This window comes from Corvus brachyrhynchos, unplaced genomic scaffold (genome assembly GCF_000691975.1).
Source record: "Corvus brachyrhynchos isolate BGI_N302 unplaced genomic scaffold, ASM69197v1 scaffold94, whole genome shotgun sequence".
In the NCBI taxonomy this organism is placed as follows: domain Eukaryota; kingdom Metazoa; phylum Chordata; class Aves; order Passeriformes; family Corvidae; genus Corvus; species Corvus brachyrhynchos.
This window is the reverse complement of record NW_008238330.1, coordinates 8,474,187-8,496,219: the sequence shown is the minus strand read 5'-3', so window position 1 is coordinate 8,496,219 and position 22,033 is coordinate 8,474,187. Positions and strand designations below refer to the sequence as shown.

Sequence of the window (22,033 nt, the reverse complement as noted above, 5' to 3'; positions counted from 1 at the left end):
CTGCTGGGAGGAGCGACCCACAGAGGCACTGAACCCATTGGCTTGGGGAAAGATCGCCGACATCACCGAGCCCGACCTGTGACCGAACACCACCCTATCAACCGGACCGCGGCACTCAGTGCCACGTCCAGTCTTCCCTTAAACACCTCCCAGGACGGTCACTCTACCGCCTCCCTGGGCAGCCCATTCCAATGTCTAATCACGCTTTCTGTGAAGAAATTCCGCCTGATGTCCAACCTAAACCTCCCCTGGTGAAACTTGAGGCCGTTTCCTCTCATCCTGTCGCTGGTAGCCTGGGAGAAGACACCGACCCCCACCTGGCTATGCCCTCCTGTCAGGCAGTCGTAGAGAGCGACAAAGGCTGCCCCGAGCCTCCTTTTCGCTGGGCTAAACAGCACCAGCTCCTCACAGGACTTTGTGCTCCAGACTTGCTGCAGCCTGGAGGCCTGTGGGCTTCAGGGTTAACACCCAGCTGGGTCCTTTTCCCCCTGGGACCTGCCTTTGGTCCTTCAGCCATCCTGGAATCCTGGAATGGCCTTTGGCCAAGCATGGGTTTGCTGCCCCTACAGCAGAGTTCACCTGACGTTTGTGGGGACTGGAGTTTACTTCAGGATGGAAGGAACTGACAGGGGCACAGGAGGCTGAAGGGAGGTAAAGGGGAAAGGAGAATCCTGAGAACATACACCTTTTTAAAAGCCATCCAGTGTTATTTATTTTCTTTATTTCCATTTGGGTCCAGCCACCAAGAGAAAGGCTGGGAATTTCACTTCAAAGAGGTGAAGGTATGATGGATGAAGAACAGAGCTGGGGATTTAAAACATGTGAGACAAGTCATGGAAACATAGAACATTAAGGGTTAGAAGGGGCCTTAAAGACCATTGAGTTCCAACCCCCCGCCATAGACACCTCCCACTAGGCAAGGTTGCTCAAAGCCCTGTCCAACGCGGCCTTGAACACTTCCAGGTATAGGGCATCCAACAACCTCCCCTCCCTGGGCAGCCTGTTCCAGTGTCTCACCACCCTCACAAAAGAGAATTTCTCCCTAATATCTAGCCTAAATTTCCCCTCTCACTTTGTACCCATTGCTCCTTATCCTGTCACTGCAAGTCATACAAGTGACCAGTGCACAAAGTGCAAGGGCTGCTGTCAGTGGAAAGGACAAGCTTTGGCTGGGGACGTCTGCAAGGAAGGGATCAGTAACCCTTCCCAGATGTTTTATATTTTGTGTCTTGGTACAAAGGACATGTTTAATCTGAACATTATAGAAAGAAAAACACCAGAAATGTTGGGAACTTGCCAACACAGGAATGCAAACAGTCTCTAAGCATCCATACCCCGTTGTTTTTCCCTAATCACTCACCAGCCTGCATAGCACATGCATTGTGCTTTCATCTCCTGCCACCTGTCCCAGTACCAGTGCTCTGTCATTTGGAGATGTGCAATTCCAGTGCAGCAACTCAGACTCTTACCTCCTGTAAAGACCCAGGGCAGAGTCAAATTGCAGCTTCACATTTCATAACTTCCCATGACACACCGTGGAGTACACTGTATGGGAAGAAGTGCTTCTCCTGTTCATATGGAAATAACACTACATTTGTCAGTCCCATTAGCCATGTTAGGATGGAAGAGCATTTCTCCCTTTACTCAATACTGAACAACTGGTAAACTTTGAAAATAAATGTAAACTTGGCCTTGTGTCTTCTGATTTTTTTTTTCCTGAAAGAAGTGTCTTTAATTGCAGTTTTAATCAGAAGTTTGGTAATATTTTTCTTTTTTAAAAAACACAATTTCCAACATTGTTAAAGGGAAATACCAGATTTACTTAGAGATGCAGCTCAAACATCTGCAAGATGAGACTGCCAGCTTTCTGTACACCAGCTGAAGGCTTTTACAACTATTCCTATCCTTGTGTTTTGATTTTCCTCCCACACACTGATGGAAAAACGTTCCCTGCTTCACTGTTAAATGAGCCTCAGGTGGGAGGAGGAGTGGACAAGTAGCAGCTGCCTGCCATAAAGAGGGTGAGCAGAGGACTTGGTTAGTTTTTTGCTGGGCTGTAAGCAGCAGCAGCATGGACATTAGTTTTTTGGGGCTTTAAGGGGGCAGGAATAGCTTAGTTCTTGTAGAGGGTTTTGTTTGGTGGTTTGTTTTGGTTTTGTGGGTTGTTTTCCCTTCCCTGTACTACTCTCCTTCTCAAAGGTCAAAGTAATTCTTTGGCCTGGGAGAGTCTGTAGGCTTTTTGGCGCTTTCAAAAGCTGCATAGGCCACCCTAGATGGAAGCTGAAGAGAGCTCTAGTGTCCCTAAAGCATTCTGAAACCCTAGGCTGAACGGTGTGCTAGTTTGTAACAGGTCTTGAATTAAGTTTTTCTGTAACTTTGACCTCCTTGAGTCCTCTAAAGAGTTGAGCTTCTGTGTTCTCTGATTTCTTCTATCCTTGCTTATAAGCCATGTGTGATAGTGTTGTATTGCTTGCAAGTATTAGTTAACTGAGGAAGCATCTAAGTGTGGGAGGAAGTTCTGTCTTGTGAATTTTAAATGCCTCTGAATGCAAACTTGCACATAAAGATTTTGGTGGGGTTGTTTTTGCTACCTATCATTTGGTTTAAGTGTAGGAAGCATGGTGTCACTGAAATACTTGGTTTACTATGTTAGTTAGCTGTTGTTGTTCTTAAGTATAGTATGAAGTACAAATCCTGAATTAATGGAGTTCTTACTGTGAATGTGTAATAACATATACATTAGCATTAAGAAATGTTTTCTTAGTGAAGCATTAAACGTCTGATTGTGTGAAACCTTCTACTGCTGCCTATTTTTTCTTTGTGTGCGTGTATGTGTGGCCTCTTGCTCAAGGCTAGTTAACTGAAGGCTTTTTTGTTTAATTAGCTGGGATACTACTTAGAGAGTTGTGTGCATCTAAGACTACCACAGTCCTGTAGCTTTAGAGCATGTTACAAGGTTGCCTTCAAGGACTAATATTGAGAGCTGTGTACAAAAGCTCGCTCAGCAAAGGACAACTGAAATATTTGACCTTGATAGCAATGTCAGCTTCCTACCTTCTGTTTGGAGGATAGCAGCTTCCTTTTGGAATGATATGTTTTCTTTGGGCAGGGGGAAGAATGTCTGCTAAATTCTGACAGAACATAAAAATGATTAAATCACACACTTTTGTAAGGGGTTGATAATGATCACTTCTCTCTTTCAGTGTTTAAAGAAAAATGAATACTGCCTCAACTTCAGAAAGTGGATCATATTCCACAAACCACCCAAGACCCTTTTTTTATGCACAGCCATCAGCGCAGCAGCCTTATCCAAATCCATGGTATCTTAGTCATGCGTTCAGTCCATACTGCGTACCTGCTCCAGGTAAGGTAAACAGCAGCTCTTGGTGGGATCTTTGCTTAGCAAGTTACGTACTTCTTTCCTCCACTCTTGTGGCATCTGTGTTAATGAGCCCCTTGGGAGTTTAAGTAATACTTAATAAATCAGATTTTTGACAACTATAGCACTACATTAATTCTGCCTTAAATATGTAGCTTGTGTGGCAGAAAGCATCTGCTTCTGGAGAATGGAAGCTAAGCAAACTATTAAGTAATGGTCATCCTGCAGCTACAGGGCTCTAGAATATACTTAGCAATTAATATGTGTGTGTATATATGAATTCTATATATGCATGATAGATATGGATAAGTGTAAGCTTAAGAAAATAAGAAAAATATTGTTTAATATAGTAATTATTTTAATATATTAATATAGCACCTTGTAAGTGCTATATCTATGTGAACTTCTATCTGGAGCTGTCTTTTTCAAAGACAATGCTATAGCAATAGTCCATAAAATAGCCAAAAAAAGTACAGAAAACTAATTGGTGAATGTTCCTAGGGATGAAATCAAGCTTTGGTTAATGTGTAGATGTCCAGATAAGCTATTCCATAAGAAAGAACTCCCTGCATTTTTGCACCAGATTTGCTTCTAAGCATTGAAAGGTGGTATGTTTTATTTATCAATGTGTCTGATCTTGTAGCTGACCCTGTCTGTGCAAGTAAATATGATTCAGGATGACTTATTTCAGAAGGATGATGTATTTGTCTTTTCTTTCTGTCACCAATGTCTAGGCTTCCGAAGTGGAAATCCGTATTTTCCATTTTATTCTGTTGCGTTCCATGAGTACCCTGGATTTTTTGTTCCACAGCATCCCGTGCATGCAAGAATTAACAGAAGGCCTTATTTTAATGCTGCCCCACCTTCCCCTATGTTTTATCACGCAACGAGATTTAGACATTATAATAGCCCTGGGAAGAAAATGGAGACAAAAGAAACACAGACTGATCCTAGACAGCCTGAAAGCAAGCAAAAAAAGCACCAAGATATCCGTACAGAAACGAAAGGTTGTGATGCAGGAAATCTAGCCTGTGTTTCTCCTGGTATAGGTACAGAGACTGAAAGTACTTCAGAGAAACAGGATTCATTTGGCTCTTCCATTGTGGTAGACAGAGAGTTTCATAATAAGAACCCTGCCAGCTCTCCACAGTATAGAAATCTTCCTACTGGAAGCTATGCCTTTGAGAAGGAAGAAGTAAGGATAGAATATGGAAATGGCTCTCCAGCTATTCAGCTGTGGAAGTCCTTTAAAGAAACGATCCCGTTGTACGATGTGGCAAGTGGTAAACCAGTTCCAGAGAACATAGTGCCACATGACTTATTTTCTCTTAGCTCATGTGAAGGCATGATATATGGCCCTCATGAAGGGGAGAAAATGGTGCCAGGAGCTTCCTTAGATGAGAGAAAAGCTGTTGTCACCTCCAAACAGGGCACTGAAACTGTGCAAGAGAAAGATGTCCAAAATAATGGGGCAAAGCTGGATGTAGAAAAGCTGGCAAATTCCCCCCCAGGTGAAACCATGGCAGTGCAAATCACAGAGTTGGCAAGATCTGTTGGTGTAGATCAACCAGTGGTAAGACAGGATGTAGTGATAGCTAAGAAATCTAGCACTAAAAAGTCTGCAGGCTCAAAAACCTCTCAAGAAGAGCCCAGCTTTATTCAACAAGCAGGACTACTTCCATCTAATATAGAGGTAATGAGCGACTTTCAGCAGAAAAAGTTGAATTTAAGCCACAGTGCAGCTAATGAAAGTCAGACAGAGAAAAATATTTGGTGTGACAAATCAACTGAGAGGTTTTCTCCCTCTAGCAGCTGGCTGGCTTGTTTGGACAGTATGGACACAAACTACAATGTTTGTTTGCCACAAAGGAAGCGTCAAAGTGTAATCAGTCTGTCTTCTGATGACATGTCCTCTAGAGAGGAAGGCTCATCAGTTGATAATGCCCCAGTGTCTTATTTTGTCCCTGACTATGTGCTTCAGAAAAGCACGTATACTCTTCAGAAAAGTACGGAGGGCTTAGAGACAGAGCAAATTAAAAGTGGTGGGTCCCTTAATGTAGATGAAGTAGTAGGAAAAGAGCAGGTGAACAGCTTGAATGACCAAGATGTCAACTCTTCAAACACAAAGATTAAAGAGGCTCCCAGTAAAGGTAGAAAGCTGGGAACCCTTTCTAGGTCCTCTAGTAGGAAAGAAATAGATTCTCTCAACAAAAAAGCAACTAAGAGTTTGTCAGAAGTTGAGGACTCTGAAGAATATTCTGTGAAGGGAGAAGAGGAAGATGATGAGGATGAGTATGAGGAGGAAGAGGATGACATGGATGAAATGGAGTATTTCTTTCAAGAAGCCCCTCCATATGGCATCTTGAAGCCAAGTAAAGGGAATTTCTACCAAGTTGGCCAGAGAGTGTTTTGGAAACCACTTAAAAATGCTGTACCAGCACAATTAATTAGCTGGCCTGCTCAAGAGAAAATAAAAGCTAGGAGCGGGCTTGTTGAAAATATTGGTTTATTTTACAAGCCAAAGAAGAGAGAACAAGATGAAGCTGTATACAGTGACTATGGGTATTATGGAAGAAAGAGGCCTATGACAAGAAGAGAAGGACTGGAACACCAGCGAATGCTACGGAAATTCTTGGGAGGTGAGCTAATTGCTAAGGACAAAGTGCTGATTAGTAGCATATATGAAGAAGACCTAATTGCAGTTTCAAATTGTAGCTTAAACTAGTGGGGAGATTAGAGTATGTTGTAGTTTCAAATTTGGCTTAGAGCCAGAAGTCCTGCAGAATGTGTTTTGAAGCAGAGGAAATGTGCTGCAATTTTTTACCTATTGCATAAGGACTCTGCATTTTCACAAACAGCAGAGAATAATGCAGAAACTCTCCTTTGTGTTAGATTTGATATACTTAACTTTCTGACATTAGTGGCAATTTATTAATTTGTAAAGCTTAAGGTAATTTGGATTATGTATTTACTGTTGCTTAATATCTTAGAAGCTCTGAATTCAAGTTCATACAGTATGACTCTCCTATCACAGACTAATGCTGGGTGCATCAAACAGTAGATTAAGTTTATTATAATCTGGTGGACATACCCTGTGTAACTTCCCTGCAGTAGAGGAGTCAAACTTTTTTTTTTTTTATTGTAGCTGCTGCTCTCTTTTAGCAAAAAAAAGTTTTGTATTTTCAGAAAATTGGTGTGAAACTGTATTAAATTTGACCTGGAAAAGGACATCATATTTAATCAAAGGTAGATACTGTTAGAAATTGGATTAATTTAAACTGAGAAGAAGCAGAGTTACCAGTTTGCAACTGGTTATGTGGTTGCTTCAGTAGGTGGCTGCTGTTTAGTAGAGTCTCGCATTGTGAAAAATAACCAAAACAGGGTGATTTACTTCTAATAATAGCCTTAGCATTCCTAAACTTTCTTTTCTTTATTCAAAATCTGTAGATCTAACGTGTCTTGTAATTTCTGTTAAGTGTGGTCTCCAGAAAGCCATGTTTCTATTTCAACAGACTCCTACAATCACATCCAGTACCTGGCTTTGCATTCTGGCATGTGGATCAAAGAGTACACCAGCATTACCAAGACTAAACACTGACCTTAATTTTTTAAAAAAAAATTTTATTAGGAAGGCTGTTAAGGGAGAACATGCGGATACCACCTGAAGAGTACTGGATTAGAAGTGGTGCTAAGCCCAGATTTACCAGCCAAGTATGTGGCAGTCTCTCACCTTCAGCAAAGAGCAAAGAACAAGGTACAACTTTCCCTGTGCATTTTTGTTCTTAAGGAACATACAAAAGGATATGATACAAAATAGAAAGCATGTGATAGATGCATAGGATTTGAAAATAATAAAACTAGTCCTTGCTGCTTTGATGCCACTGAAATGCCTGTCAGTCAGTGTATCTTGGATCTATTTATAGCCTTCTCAAACCTAAACGGGGGAATAAGGATGCATCATAGCTGGGGATTTTTAAAAGGTATTATAGGAAATCAAAGCATTTAATGCTTTCATGTGGCCAAAGCCTTTATTTGTGCAAAGTTTTTACTGCCATAAACTGTAATATTAATTCTTTATCCAGATAATGCTACTCTTGAGTGCATATGCAGTGGTAGCTCCTAATCTTGATGAGTAAAACATACAGGGAGTCCTATGTGGTAGCTACATATGCCAATGCTCAGAAAAACTAGCATGGACCAACACTGCCCTGACTCTGCTAAAGAATGATTGATTGAGTGCAAGTCATTGTGATCTAGTTAAGGAAAAGATGAAGAAACCAGTTATTTTAATAAAGTAAAGGCTTAGTTTCTTAGCTCCTGAAGCAGAATGTTTTGGGTTTTTGGTTTTTTTTTTTTCTTTTTTATAGTCAATGTTTTACTTGGAGTTCAGACTGTTTTTGATGCTTTTCAAGGGTGTTTGAGTGTAGATGCTGTTGGAACAGCTATGAAATTTGCTGTAGTGTGGGTACTCTCCTGGGTCATGTGCTTTCAAGTATCTTGGGATCAGTCTATCAAATAATGGGGTGGGAGGCTATCTTTAGAGCAGACTAAATTGCTTCTCTTCAGTTCATTGATAATATACATCAGGTTTCCTATATCAACAGCCCAGTAGACAGAGTGTATTCCTTAGAGTTCTTTCTCTGCATTGCTTTCCTGCTTGAACATATTGGGGTTTGGGATTACTTGGCTCTTGCATTGGAGGCTTTCTACCTGCATACTTCGGTGCTGTAGGGTTTTGGTTTTTAATGCTAGCCTGCTCTATAAAAGTTGAAAATATTTTACTTTAGCAGCATTGTCCTTGGCTCCTCTACAACAATGTATAAAAATATAGTGATAGTTCTAAAATAACTGTTACCTTTAACTTCCAGCATGTCTCTTCTACATCTTTGAGTTCATAGATGGTGCAGAAAACTGAGGATGTTTGGTCTATGTGTTATTCCTTGCTTACTCTTCCTTTTTTTCCAGCCCAGGTAGTTTGAAGAAGTCATCACATTCAGTGTTAGGAAGCAGGAACTGGTGGTTTCTATATGCTGTTTGTGCCAATGGATGCCTCAGAAGTGCTATTAAAATTCCATCCTCTTTAAAAATGTTGCCTATATTAGTATTTAGTTTTTCAAATTAAAGTGCCCTGCAAGTAAGGGAGCTTATCTAAACAAGGTATACGACTTTAGCAGTAATATACACTAAATTTGACTTCTTGAGCAGTGTACTTGTGATGTGTAACTTCACAGGTCTGAAGTATTTAAAGGCAGTGGGTGAATTGGGTCACTTAGACAGCACTAACTAGTATTGAACACTCGAAAAATGAACTAGAGCAGAATTATCCAATGCACGAGGTTCTTTTTTTACTACATTAACCCCTGTCCAAATTACAACCCAAAATACAATGAATCCAGAATTATGGTTAGACAGTGATTAAATATCGTAGACATGTAAGACTTGCTTGACATACGTAGTGTCAATTTTATCTGCTACTAAAATGAGTACAAAAGAGGGAGGGAGAAAGAGGAACACCATAGACCAGCTGGTGAAAGTCAAGGTTAAATATGCCTTGAGACTATGCATTGGAGAAATAACATCAGTTGTATCTTACTTAGTGTGTCCACCTTTGGTTAAACCAAAGAAGAAAAGAATTGGCAAGCCACCTTCAAAACGCAGAGACACGAGACATGAGGTGGAAGAAGTAGAACTGTGGGAGCTGCCTAAACACAGTGTACACAAAGGTTGGTATACAATGACAAGCTACAAAAATAACTGCTGCAAGCATTTTTGCTGTTTTGGGGACTAATCTTCCTTGGTTTGAACTGCAGGGATGTTGGATAGTTTGTGAAATAATAACAAATGCTACGTATGCAGACAAGGTGGGAGCGAAACAAGCTAAACTTTGAGCACTTAATCACCTTGCTATGAATGCCAGTGTAGCTTTGACCAGGTTAGGTTCCTTCTTTGTTTAATGTAAGGATGGGGGAGGAAACCCACAGCAAAACCTGCAGTTTTAGTTTTAGTCTAGTTGCTCTTCAGACTTGTACTGTCTTTTTAAAGTGCTGGGTCCTGTGTCACTTTGCAATATATACTTTTATTTAAGCTACTCATCTGTCTCAGCCCAAATAATTTGTAATTTGATACAAGACAAATGCATATAGATAATTCTTAAGAAATCCTACTCCATCAAGTTTTATGGAGTAGGAACTTCTTGATATTTTGGAGGAAGACAGGGTAAAACAATGGAGGGAAAAATCAATATCAAGTAGATTCAGCAATAAATACGCTTTTGTGCATTTGTGTGAGAGCCTGAAAAGGATCAGTAGATACAAGAAGCTACCTAAAGATCAGATTTCTTTCTGGAAAAGAACAAGTTATCATAGTAAAATGAACTAAAATATTCCATCAGGAAATACATGAGTCAGTCTCTGTCTCATATGTTAGACAAAGGATTACACTTTCATGTTGGAAACAAACTAAGGCTGAAGTGTCTTATTAGTGAAAATTGGTGTCAGTCCTGAAGCCAGATTATTTGAACACTGGTCTTAAACCTTTAATTGCAGATCAGCTTTTAGTAAAAGCATCCAGGAAACTTGCATAATCCCAAAATACTTCTTATATTTTCCCCAGAAATAGTTGATGTTTCTTGGATACATTCAACAATGTAGTTATAATAGCATACTCATAATGTGGTTTGAGCTTCATATGGAACTCTTATCTGTTATGCTGGGATATTCTGAAGTCCAATACCACTCATGTACCATTTATACTTGTTGGGAAGTTGAGTATGTACTTCCAATATCAGACATCAGTGCCTGCAACAGGAAAAGGCAATCACTGATATCTACTCTTTCTTTACAAGCAAATTGACATAGTTTGGAGGCAGAATATATACATACCTTAATTTTTTTTTTTCTTTTTTACCTTTAGGGCATGGAACAAGAAAGTCCCTCTCTAAGAAAAGATAATTGCAAATATTGGGGCAGGAGGGGGAAATACCAAAGGTTTGTTTTGTATAAATCCAAAATTTGATTCTCTTGTATATTTTGTGAGTTGCTGTTCACTCTAAAAGGGTAAGAAGTGACACTGTAAAGACTGAGGACACAATTAAAATGCAATGAAATAGTTAACACCAAAGTCACCTTTTATAACTAGCACATCCACTATTTAAATAATAAATTTCATAGAATTGCACTTTGAGACTTCTTGTGTTCCATCTTTACACAGTAGCAAAAAAACGTAAGATGGGAATGTATGTGCACAACTGCTATTACAGCATGATAGTTATTGCTGCCCTGGTCTTAAACTCTGCAGGATTGTGAAGCCTGTCCATGTCATCTCATCGTCACATGATGTGGACATAAGTACAAGATTCTTTTCTACCAGCTGGATTTGTTTTTGTCAAAGTGTAAAGGAATATAGTTACAGCTGTATCAAGTCAAGCACCCTTTTAATGTTTCAAGGCAGTTCCTCAGATCTTACTCTCTTCAAAAGTGATTGAGGACTAAAACTAAAGCACTGAGTAGATGTGATACTTCCCTCTCCTCCCCTTTTTCTCTGGAGATTCCTGAGTCCTTTATGGAGACCCTGAGGTGGATCAGAAAGGTGAAATAGAAGTTTTTAGTGGTGTGTCTTGTTTTCTGACTTCTTACTGATGCCTTCTATTATAGTTGATAGTGTCCCTGGAAGTCTCTTTATAGAACTAAGATGATAAAACTAGGTCTGTGCTGAGCTATCTTATGAATAATGGAAATAGACTGATCTAGATGAGGTGGATAGCTCAAAAATATGTAATTTTTTTTCCATGTCTATGAAGGCTATTATATGTGTGAAAAGAATAAACATGATACTGCCAGTCTTGAATTATTCCCTAATTAAGCGATAGTGTGAGTGAAAAAGGTAGGGAAACAAAAAAACAGCAGCAAAACAAACACCTGTTTTTTCTTTAAAAAGGGTAGGATGAATGGACAGACAGAACTTGTCTTTTGCCTCCTCTCCCATGTTCTTATTCTGTCTGTACCCTAGAGTAACCTACATGGATAAAAGTAGCATTTCCTGTGACTGTGTTCAAGTTTTGTGCCTACCTATTACTAGTTTGACTTGTAACTTGGGTTGTTTTCCCTCTTAGTGAGGAGTACTGATGTTTCCCTACCCAACTGATCCCTTACCTATTATTTTTAATACCACCTGCTAAATTGTTAAAGCTCTGCTGTAGCTACAGCCTTTACCACAAGCTGCTGGGGAAGGAAGCCATTGTGATGACAAATTTTGAATTCCTTTTTACTTAAAGCAATGAAAGAAAATAAATGCAATAAAAATTCGTATTTGGCTTCTGTGCTGCACAAAATCTCTGTACTGGAACCTCAAAGAATGAAATGAGGAATTACTTCAAGCATGGAGCTTTTTAACACCCAATTCTGCTGACAGGCTTAGCTGTATCTTTTGCTGCTTATCTGAGAAAGGAATATTCATGATCTCCCAATCAGATGCCATTCTTACTTTTGAGAATGGGTAATACTTGACAGGTACCCCAATGATCCTGCTGGTCATCCTTTTACAGGTCTTGCACTACTCCGTGTGATTTCAACTCAGAAGCAAGAAGCAATTTAGGGCCTGATGATGCTCCTGAGGGGATGTGAGGGAGTAGCAGGAGGAGAGTTTAGGCAGCTCTTTGTCTGAAAACAAATGCTATTTCAAACTGGTTGTATCTTGTAGTATACCCATGCTATGCCCACTACTTAAAGTAGTATGCATGAATGCTCCAGTATCCAATAAATAATTGTTTGATAAGGTTATATGCAGTGTATTCTACTCTAACGGTACTAGTCCTGAGACCTTAAAACTAAGTCTTCTACTTGGCTCTTTTTCCATTCAGCAGCATGGACAATTTGTGGATTGCATCTTAACTGGCTTACAGCTGAATCTAATGTTCCAGTGGGTAAAATGGCCATGCTTCACAAAGGCTGGGAAGTACAAACTGCACTTAAAAGGCTGTGAATTCAAGCCCAGGCTCTTTTTATTCAGCCAGGTAACTAGGCACAATGCTATTTAGTTTTGCAGATGCACATACGTGTCAGCTTTTGTTCCCACTGCAGCCAGACTGACTGCCCAGTGACTCACTGCAGTGCTGGCAGTACTGTGAACTTGTAACTGTCGCAGTACTGCATTGCCTTGGAAGTTTTCACATGCTTCCCGCAGCATCTCCTGAAAGGCAGCTGAAGAATCTATTTGCTGCTTGGCACACCAGTAACAAACCTTAGAGGCCTCTGGGATTGCCATACTGAGAGCATTGTTTGAACAGATTTACTGTCTGTGGCTCAGGACTTCTAAATTATTATTTGTAGCTAACTGAAACCTCTGTTGCAAAGTGGGTGTGGTGTAATCACTGATGTGGAGCTGTGGGTTATGTTGGCTTGCCAGGAATTAATTCTGTTTTTTAATTTTCAGTTTGGTAGCACCTGGATGGCATAAATTTTTTTCCCTTTTACAATGTCTGGTGTTCTGCCTTATTGGAGAATATTTACTACAGGTCTTTCTATTAAAATCAAACAAAGGAAGATTAGAGCCAGTGGCAGAAAAACCAAAACAATCCCCAAACCCTTATCACTTGTGGCATGCTAACTGAAGGCATACCAAGGAAAAACAAATTGATTCTTTTTTTTAGAGTCCTCAGCTTCCCCTGACTCACTGCCACTGACTGTCTCACTCAAAAAGACTGTAAACCCCAACTAATTGCATGGCCAAAGAAATAAGACAAGTATCAGTATTTTTCCTGAAATACCTTTCTGACAAAAATGGTGCATAGTATTAAGATAAGAGCTGGGGAGCTGTATTGCCTTTAAGATTTGTTTTAGCTGCATTTTATACTTATTTAGTTTCATGGGACTATATAATTATGCTATTATTATCACCTGATCTTCAACAGAACACTCAAATGGAAATACAGCCCTACAATGAAAGCCAGAGCAGTTTTTTGAACAAAACCATTAAATGGTTATGATTTAAAAAATAAGGCTAGTCAGCCTTTCAAGACTCTAACTTTCTGTGTTTACTTCTACATGAACTGTTCCTCATTAATCTAAAGGGATGTTGGTATTTATCTCTAGTCCACATATTTTAAAAAGACTTATCTTAAATGACAGCTTTGGCACTGTTTAAAATGCCAAATGATGACGTGAATCATACTTCTCAGCACTCTAGCCCTGGCTGTTAAAAGCACTCCTATAAATCTTAGTCTATTGAAACTGTTAAATTTTGAAATGCTACTTTTATGAGTTGCAGTAAAGACCTACATGTATGGGACATGATAGAGACTTATAAAACTGGAAATGATATAGGGAGAACAAACAGGAATCAATTATTCACATACTTTCCAGTGGAAGATTAAAGGTGTATGAAATTAAACTAGTACAAAGCAGTCTGAAAGCCAACTGCTACAGATTAATAAATAGTGAAGAAGAGCTCATTGCTGAGGAAAATGGCAAAGTTTACAAGAAGTGAGTGGATAGAAAAGAAAATATATATCCAAGGCTACTAAATGCTAAAATCTACCCTATGATTCTAAGTACCTGCACTAAAGGTACTCTCAGCAGTAGAGGCTGAGAGAGCACTTCAGTGAAGCAACAAATAATGCCAGTGAGTTTTCACTGCTCTGCTGTGTAGCATCTTCTATTAGCCATGATTGGAAAGCCGGTGCTATAAACAGACCTTTAGTCAGGCATAGAAGAGTGATTTGGCATCTCAAACTTGTATCAAATCTAAGTTAGAAAGGGTCTCCTAAGCAATTTTTCTTAATTGTTCACATAATAAAGCCTGGTAGATACACAGAGAAAGTCCATGAGCAAGGAAGAGGATTGCAAAGGAAAACTGAGTTTGTTTTTATTAACCTAAGCTTTAGAACAATTTTAAATGACAAAAGCTGAGGTAATTGAAGAGGTCTTCAGTTACCCCTGCTCTAGACAAGCCTGAGTAAGAATGCTCTTGGAATGCATCAGGTGAATATCAGGCCTCCAGCATCTGTTCAATAATCTACAAATGCATTAATCTCAGCACCAAGTGTGGCAATACAAGAATCCTAGAATGGTTTGGGTTGGAAGGGACTGTAAAGATCATCTAGTTTCAGCCTCCTGCCACACACAGGACCACCTCCCACTAGACCAGGTTGCTCAGAGCCCTGTCCAACCTGGCCAAGAGAATCAGTCCATTATTGATCTCCCCATGCTATTTCAGCTGTTAAATCTCTTTCTGGTAAAAGAGCAAGGGCCTTAGAATCTGATGATGCTGCTGATATAGGGAACTACCAGCAGTCAGGAGTAAATGCCAGCACAGGGAGATTTGCTAAATACAAGCTAAAATACAACTCCACCTTCAAGCTCTGGGAAATTGATAAAGAAGCTTTTTGTAAGTAGGCCTTGCTTATCTTGTTTTTCCTCAGAACCTATTGTGAAATGACTGGCACGGAATGGGGGGGTTATTTTTACTAAATCACTCTTATATGTGTAGGAAGGAGAAAAACCATTTTCATTTATACTTTCCCTTGTCCTCTCTTCCAAAGCTCTGAAGAAAATAAAGAAATATCTTAGATGCATTTTAGTCTATGGTTCCTTGATTTCACTGTTAATGTTCACTCTACCAGAACTTTATCATGTGGGGGTTTTTTCCAATCTTAGTATAACCACTGAGATTAAGTTCTATGGAAGTCCTTTCAAACCAAATCTAGTTTTCTCTTTCCTTTTGCACAGTACCAATATTCATCACCTAGTTTCTCAAGTTACAGCTCTGTACCAATATACCTTCAGGTTTCAAAGAGAGTTGCTTACTGTAATGCTGCTTATAGCTATCTCCATCTTCCTAGCTGAGTTTGCAAGATTATTTAAAAGAAAAGTGTGGTCAGTACATAAGGTCTACTAAGTACACAAAACCTCCTCTTCTTCCTGCTTTTAAGTTCTTTACCATTGCTCTGTGATTTCATGCATATAGTTAAAAGCCATTTTGAGAGCCTTACATGTTTATATTCTTGCGGGATGATCCAAAAAAATGTTACCTCATCAAATGTAGTAAACATAAAAAGTTGAAATTTATTACTCCTAAACCTTTTTAAAAGGAAACCTCCCTCAACTTGTATCAAAACAACTGATAGTGAAGAATATGCAGAAATTAATATTTTTAATTTCTTACATGAAACCCCTCTTTTAAAATAACTAAACCCACTACCTCTTTACATTTAAGTTGAGTATCTAACATCATTACACTTGGCTCCCACTTCTGTGGTTTAAACACTGTAGATGTTTCACTTTAAATGTTTCAGAACTGTGTATTAATGGTGGTGATGTTGAGATTTTGTTACACACACACAAAAAAATTGAGTCTTGCTGATGCTGCATTTTTGTCTTAAAGTAAATCCCCTTGATTACCTTTTTTCCCCTGCAGCAGTACTCTTTATTTCCCTAGCTGCCAATATTAGAATAAGTACACAGAACTTCAGCATGTATGTGGAGAAAAAAAATACAGTACAACCTGCTCACTATAAGCACTGTACGTGAACTCTCAGTGCTCTGCATGGTGCAAACTGCAGTCCTGTTACAATCAGGCTTTGTATACAATAAAATGACTTCATGGAGTAAAGACACTTCAACAGACAGTCTGCTAGTGCTGCAGATTTGTCAGTGATCCCTTGGTGGTCACTGCTTTCTGCTGCTGGTCATGGGCAGCAAGGCAGAGGCCCCATTTGCCCAAGACTGACACTCTCAGTGCTCTGCATGGTGCAAACTGCAGTCCTGTTACAATCAGGCTTTGTATACAATAAAATGACTTCATGGAGTAAAGACACTTCAACAGACAGTCTGCTAGTGCTGCAGATTTGTCAGTGATCCCTTGGTGGTCGCTGCTTTCTGCTGCTGGTCATGGGCAGCAGGGCAGAGGCCCCATTTGCCCAAGACTGATGACCCACAGCGTGGGTTTTACAGCACACAGGTATGGTTTAATGCAGCTTTCTTCTTTTTGACTGCAGAGGGGCAGAAGAGGATGCCAGTGTAGGATGCTGTATGCATACACATGTATGTTCCAAGTTTAATAAAGCCCTTTCTGGTGTTTTCCTCCTCATTCTTTGGATCTTTCCTTGCAGTTCACAAGTAGAGAGGTCAATGAGCACGCAGCAGGTGACTGCTGTCAGTCAGATTCTGACTTTTCATTAGATTTGGATGATTTACGCTTCCTCTTTTTCTTCTTCTTTTTTTCTTTCTTTTTCTTTTCCTTTTTTCTCTTTTTCTTCTTGTGTTTATGTTCTGAGGAAGTAGAGCTGCTGCCATCTTCATCATCCTCCTCACTGTCATCACTGCTATCAGATTCTGAGGTAGAGTCCTCCAGGAGCTGCTTCAGTTGCTGTATCCTGTGTTTTAAACAGGTGAATGAGAATCCTTTCTAGCTCTTCCCTACCTCTAGTAATTTATCCTAGCTTTTGTCTTTCCTTCCTGGCTTGAGGAATGGAAGCTGCATGCAAAGGGAGGGGGAACAGTTCCTCTTTTGCTTAATTACACTCTCGTTACAGATAATATCACAGACTGATAAAAGCAACTCAAGCAGATGTTCTGCTTTCAGGGGCTTTCCATCCCATTGGATAGGAAAGGCAGACCAACTTATTGGCTTATTTATGTGTGCAAAATAATAAGGCAACAGCTATCACCAGCCCACCTGGTGATAAGAAGATATTCATACAGAGGCATATTGGGATTATGATATTAGGACTTTCATTGCCCTGCTGATACAGAGAGGATGTCAGTGAAGCTAACAGAGTAGGCTCCACTCTGGATGCAGAACTATTTTTGAAAGGCATTCTTCCTTTGAACTTTCAAGGATTACTGGCAAATAGGGACAAAGTATTTGCTTATTTTATTTTGTCTTCTGTATCCTCTTCAAGGATTCCTCTCCAAGAGTGCTGCTCTCTGGGCTGCCTATAGTTATACCACTGATGCAGTTCAAGCAAGAAAGCATTAAAAACTGCCGCTTTATATACTGAATAACGACCTCACAAAAGTAGCAATATCAGGTGCCTAGAAATAGCTTTCTAAATTCCCCCTTTCATTTCTACTGAAAGCATTCTCACATACCACATTTTAGAAAACATCTCAGTGAAGTCAGTGAAAGAAAAAAATAGATCAAACTGTTTTTTCAGACCTAAACCAAAACTATATCTCAGTATCTGAATATTATGGCATAAACACATGCCACTCCTCTTTAAACTTTTTTTTGGGGAAAATATAGAAGCTAAAGAATTAAAGCAATAGGAAGTACTAAAGAGTGATTATTTGGAAAACAGAAATGCCTTAATCTGTCAACATAGAGAAACTGCCATTAAAAAGATGTTCTGAGCTAAAAGGAAGCTTATGTAAAAGGGTCACCTATACATTAGTACCACATTACCAAAACAAAAGCTAAATTGAAAATGCCGTTTACTACAGACACACTTACCTCTTTTCTTTTTCATGACGCTTATTTTCCCTTATTATATCATACATTGGATCTTCGTGTGCCTTTAAAATGGAAAACGGGAAATACAGTGTTATTGCTAATGGTTTTATTTCCTAAAAAAATAAACCAAAGCAACCAAATGCAAGAGGCTTTTATCAAAAGATGGAATGCACTTAGCAAGCTCTTAATTCACTCTCAGACTTAGCACTGTTCACCTGAACTGGTATATTTGCTTTAGAGAAAGCTTATCTAGCTACATCTCCAACGATGGGGACTTTCCTTAGGTATATATCTCCCTACCTCTCCAATCACAGTCAACTATGAGAATCCCACACATAATCTGTGGGAACAGCTAGACATAGATGGAATACTCGGCTTCAAAATAATGAGCTGTACCCTTATAGTATATTTTAAAAAACTGGATATAAACAAACAGGAATACAGGAGCAAATATCCATAATACATATGGATAATGAAACTGGAGTTGTCCTATCATGCTATGCACTACCATTACTGGTTCTTAAATGATCTTAAATTAAATGGGCATTGCAGCAAAAGATAGCTGTGAATGAAGACAGCAAACAAACTTTGTGGACATTTAAGGTGAGTTTATGCCATGCAAGAATGCAGAAAAAGGTGGGGTGATCACTTCTGTTGGAAGATTAAGCAAACAAGTCCAACAGAGAGGAGAGATGGCAGACGCTGACCAGAGGTAGGAATTAAAATGTCAGGAGCAAATGAAAGATGTTGGGAATACACCATGAAGTGCCTTGGATACAAAACGAGAGTTTGATGCAACAACGAAGCCTGAGGGAAAATGAAGAATAGAGGCGGTCTGGTCATGGGAAAGGGCAAAAAATACTCTTTGCAGTTGCATACAATCAGTACGAACCCAGAATCTGGACAGACTAAGCCGAGATCACATTTTTCAAGGATAGAAATGAGGACATAAGACATGAAGTGATATATAGTTTGAAATATAGGTTAATGATGCAGAGCAACAGAAACAGTTAAAGAGATCGCACAGGAAGAATCTGCAGAACTGAGATGTAGCTTCATGTAGCAAGAGATCACACTTGTAGACAATGACTGGATTACAGACCTAGACAACAGCATTCATGATGTGGTTGTTCACAGCGAGAGCAGAAGGCTTGAAGCAGCTGTAATGTGGGCAGCCCAAGCTTGACTAAACATTTTTTGTTATGTTGACATTTTAATCACAAAAAAATGAACATAATGGTTGAAAGAGGTTCTTGAAGATTTCCAATTTACATGTAAAAATTACTAATTTTCCTCTTGAAGAGTAGATTTTCTGCAAAGTAGTCAAACATCCAACCACATCTGTAGCTTTTTCTTTAATAGGAGATTTTCGGCATCTATATTATACTAGAGACAGAGGAAAAGTCCTTAATAAAGCATCATCTAACAGGCTTCTCTTCACTTGCAAGATTATGCATTATCAGTATTAAAAATACAAGCAATAATACTACAATATTGGTACTCACTACTCTAAATTGTTCCAATTTCTGATTGCCTTTAATAAAGAATGGGCATTCCTTATCTCCTGTTCTGTGTCCATAACGTTTACATCTCCAACCTTGAAAAAAAGAAGCAACAGTGAATTGCACCTCTGAGACAGATCAGAAGTATAAAAAGCCAAAACCACATTTCTGCAAAATATTTTCAACATAGTACATTGATAAATGTGATGTCCATAAAATACAAGGCTATTACAGCCTTCAAGATACTGGTTGCTTTTTCATCAATATGATGCCAATCTACCTGCACTTCATCATCTGTCCATGAGATATTCTGCCCTCCCCCAGGGTAAATGGATGGATATATGACGGTCCAATGACATCTGGAATATTTTCAGCCTTACACTGCATAACTTTGACTTCTTTTCCCAAAGGCATCCAAAGTCCTTTTGTCGGGGCATGTGCCAGGAATTCTCGTGCACTTTCATTGCCTGGTACATCAGGTATACAGTCTTCTGGTTTTGTTTCATTCTCCTACAAAAAAAAAAGAAAGATAAGGACAACCTAAAATAAAATAACTCCCTTTCTTTAACTTTGCAAGAATTAATACTTCAAGTGTGCAGACCTTCACTTTACTGGAAACATATTTTCCCCATAACTATTTTCCTTGTAACACACAAAAGATCTAAAATAGTTGACCATTTCTTTTTTTCTCACCCTTGAATTTTGCAGCCAGAACTTTACTGCAAAGGAATTTCATTCCTTCCCATCTATTTTAGTAATTTATTTAAATAAATAATTTAAATGGAAACTTAACACAGAGACTTTTTTATCCTCTTCCTGCTAATAAGACATAATAATTACAAGGAAGCCTTTACGACACAGAGCCCTGTTTTTTAGGTTAAAAGCATTACCTTATGTCTTAGCTATATAAATTTGGCAAAAGTAACAATCATGATGAAAGAAGTATTTCAGCCTAAGCAACAGAGAAGAATCCTGAAAAGATGTCATTCAAACTGAAAGTCTGCTTTCTGTTAACGGCTCCCCTCTATCCACACCATTAAATACTGCATGAAGTATGCTAAGAGATGACGAAAGTCCTGTTCTCCTTCTGTCTGATTCTGGCCATTTCACTCTGGATCACCAAGTCAGAGAGGTCAGCTTGTAATGATTCTCTGAGTTTTTCCTGGGAAGCACTTACTTCTCTCTGTAATTTATACAGGTAACACAGACACTTAAATGCCTAAAGAACAGGTTTTGTGAAAATCCCTCATAATCCTAAAAAATTACTGCTATTTACCAACCTTAATTAGCCCAGGGGGTGGTTTCTCATAGCTGAAAAGCAATAGAAATATTGTTAGTCTGCAGCTTCACACAGACAAATAAATTGAGAAAATACAGTTTTTCAGTGGTATTGAGTTAAAACCTTCAGCTCACATTTTTTGTTAAATTTTACCCCATAAATAATATCCAAGAACTACAGCAGAACATGGATACAGCAAGCTGACCAAGAGACAGCATTTATCATATTAGTATATCTCTCTTGCAAACATCCTTCAGATTCATATTCTCGTGGGAGCACAACTACTTGCTGTGGATATGTGGTATATTTGATTTAGCTTCAGTTACCACAACTGCATAATTCTCTACTGGTTTTCTGCCACACCCCTCCCCAAGGTCTCACTGATCCAAACTTCTTTACCCCAGCACTGCTAAATCATAGACATAGTCAGCTGAAAATGTCAAGCCAGACCTTTCCTTACATGTAGCTTTGCCAGCCAAACCTAATACATAATAATTTCGTCATCTTCTATGCATTAAACCTAAAGACAGAACCCTACTGACCAAAGTACCATATTTTCTGCAGCATTTCTTTGGGGTTAACAGTAGATAAAACAGTTATTAGAATCCAAGTAACAAACAGGTTGCTACACAAAGCACACAGCAACTGAGAAAGTGGTAGAGCAATCTTAGAAGAGGACAGAGATTTTTTTGGTTTTGCTTTCCAATGGCACATGAAGAACAGCACTGTGCAAGCCCAGAGTCGTGAAATCCTCTGCTTTATGGAAGACTCTTTTCAACAGGACTTTCCAGACATTATCCACGTATTAACTCAGCAGGACACAAAACATCTGTACTGGCTGTGCATCATTTTAGGCCATAGGTTTGATGGCATATGCAATATTTCACTGCCTTAGCTGTGCACACGCACACACCCCTACACACCTATAGGATTGCTAGGCACAATCATACTAATACAATAAGAACAGCACGGGAAAGGTGGTTAAAGTATGTTCATCCCATCTTTATAACAATAACTTCGGAGTGCTGTTTGGTGCATTTAATAACAAACAGATTTTCAGTTCCACGTGGAAAAGAAAAAAAAAATCATGTTCTTGTGTACTTTCTGACCTTTTTATTCCATTAAAATAATAATTGCTTTTCAGTGAAATAGCATAAACCTTTTACATCACCTTTTTATCTCAATTTCTTTTTTTTTTTTTTTTTTTTAGTCCGTTCTAGTGGAACAACCTCTGCTCCAATGCTGCATCTCTCAGACTTGGGAGGAACCCGGGAGAGCCCCTTCTGTGCCCCAACAAGCCTTTCGTAAGTCACCAAGCAGCTCTGCAAGTGGCCCCGAAGCCCTTGTGCCGACTCACCCTTAAGGGTACAGGGGCAGAATAATCACCACCCCCCAAAAAACCCCAAACCCTGCACTGGAAACGAG

General features: G+C 39.2%; 2 protein-coding genes across 6 annotated transcripts in view; one reads left to right on the top strand and one right to left on the bottom strand.

Annotated features, from left to right (window-relative positions):
* Positions 1-997: 997 nt before the first annotated feature.
* On the top strand, positions 998-21,959 carry LOC103615857. 5 transcript variants are annotated; one of them, XM_017734476.1, is made up of 6 exons: positions 998-3,364; positions 4,114-6,018; positions 7,008-7,133; positions 8,977-9,102; positions 10,292-10,365; positions 21,819-21,959. In XM_017734476.1, the coding sequence occupies exons 1-5, from the start codon at positions 3,217-3,219 to the stop codon at positions 10,327-10,329; spliced, it is 2,343 nt and encodes a 780-aa protein (XP_017589965.1). In that variant the 5' UTR covers positions 998-3,216; the 3' UTR covers positions 10,330-10,365; positions 21,819-21,959. The 5 variants fall into 5 exon arrangements, with proteins under 5 accessions (XP_017589965.1, XP_017589963.1, XP_017589961.1 ...); XM_017734474.1 differs by lacking the exon at positions 21,819-21,959 and having other exon boundaries at positions 10,292-10,561; XM_017734472.1 differs by lacking the exon at positions 21,819-21,959 and having other exon boundaries at positions 998-2,021; positions 3,204-3,364; positions 8,977-10,342.
* RP9 (retinitis pigmentosa 9 (autosomal dominant)) overlaps positions 16,242-22,033 on the bottom strand; it is an 11,454-nt gene continuing 5,662 nt past the window's right edge. The window contains exons 2-7 of the mRNA XM_017734599.1: positions 21,008-21,089; positions 20,610-20,640; positions 19,710-19,839; positions 19,333-19,424; positions 17,828-17,889; positions 16,242-16,748 (exon numbers count right to left, since the gene is read on the bottom strand). Coding sequence (XP_017590088.1) covers positions 16,529-16,748; positions 17,828-17,889; positions 19,333-19,424; positions 19,710-19,839; positions 20,610-20,640; positions 21,008-21,089 — 617 coding nt within the window. The 3' untranslated portion in view covers positions 16,242-16,528. The remainder of the gene's footprint in view (positions 16,749-17,827; positions 17,890-19,332; positions 19,425-19,709; positions 19,840-20,609; positions 20,641-21,007; positions 21,090-22,033) is intronic.

Excerpts from the sequence above, each read along its gene's own strand:
- LOC103615857 (XM_017734472.1), top strand. The coding sequence starts at position 3,217 with ATGAATACTGCCTCAACTTCAGAAAGTGGATCATATTCCACAAACCAC. Across the intron at positions 3,365-4,113 it reads ATACTGCGTACCTGCTCCAG|GCTTCCGAAGTGGAAATCCG; the intron begins GTAAGGTAAACA and ends ACCAATGTCTAG. Across the intron at positions 6,019-7,007 it reads GCTACGGAAATTCTTGGGAG|GAAGGCTGTTAAGGGAGAAC; the intron begins GTGAGCTAATTG and ends AAATTTTATTAG.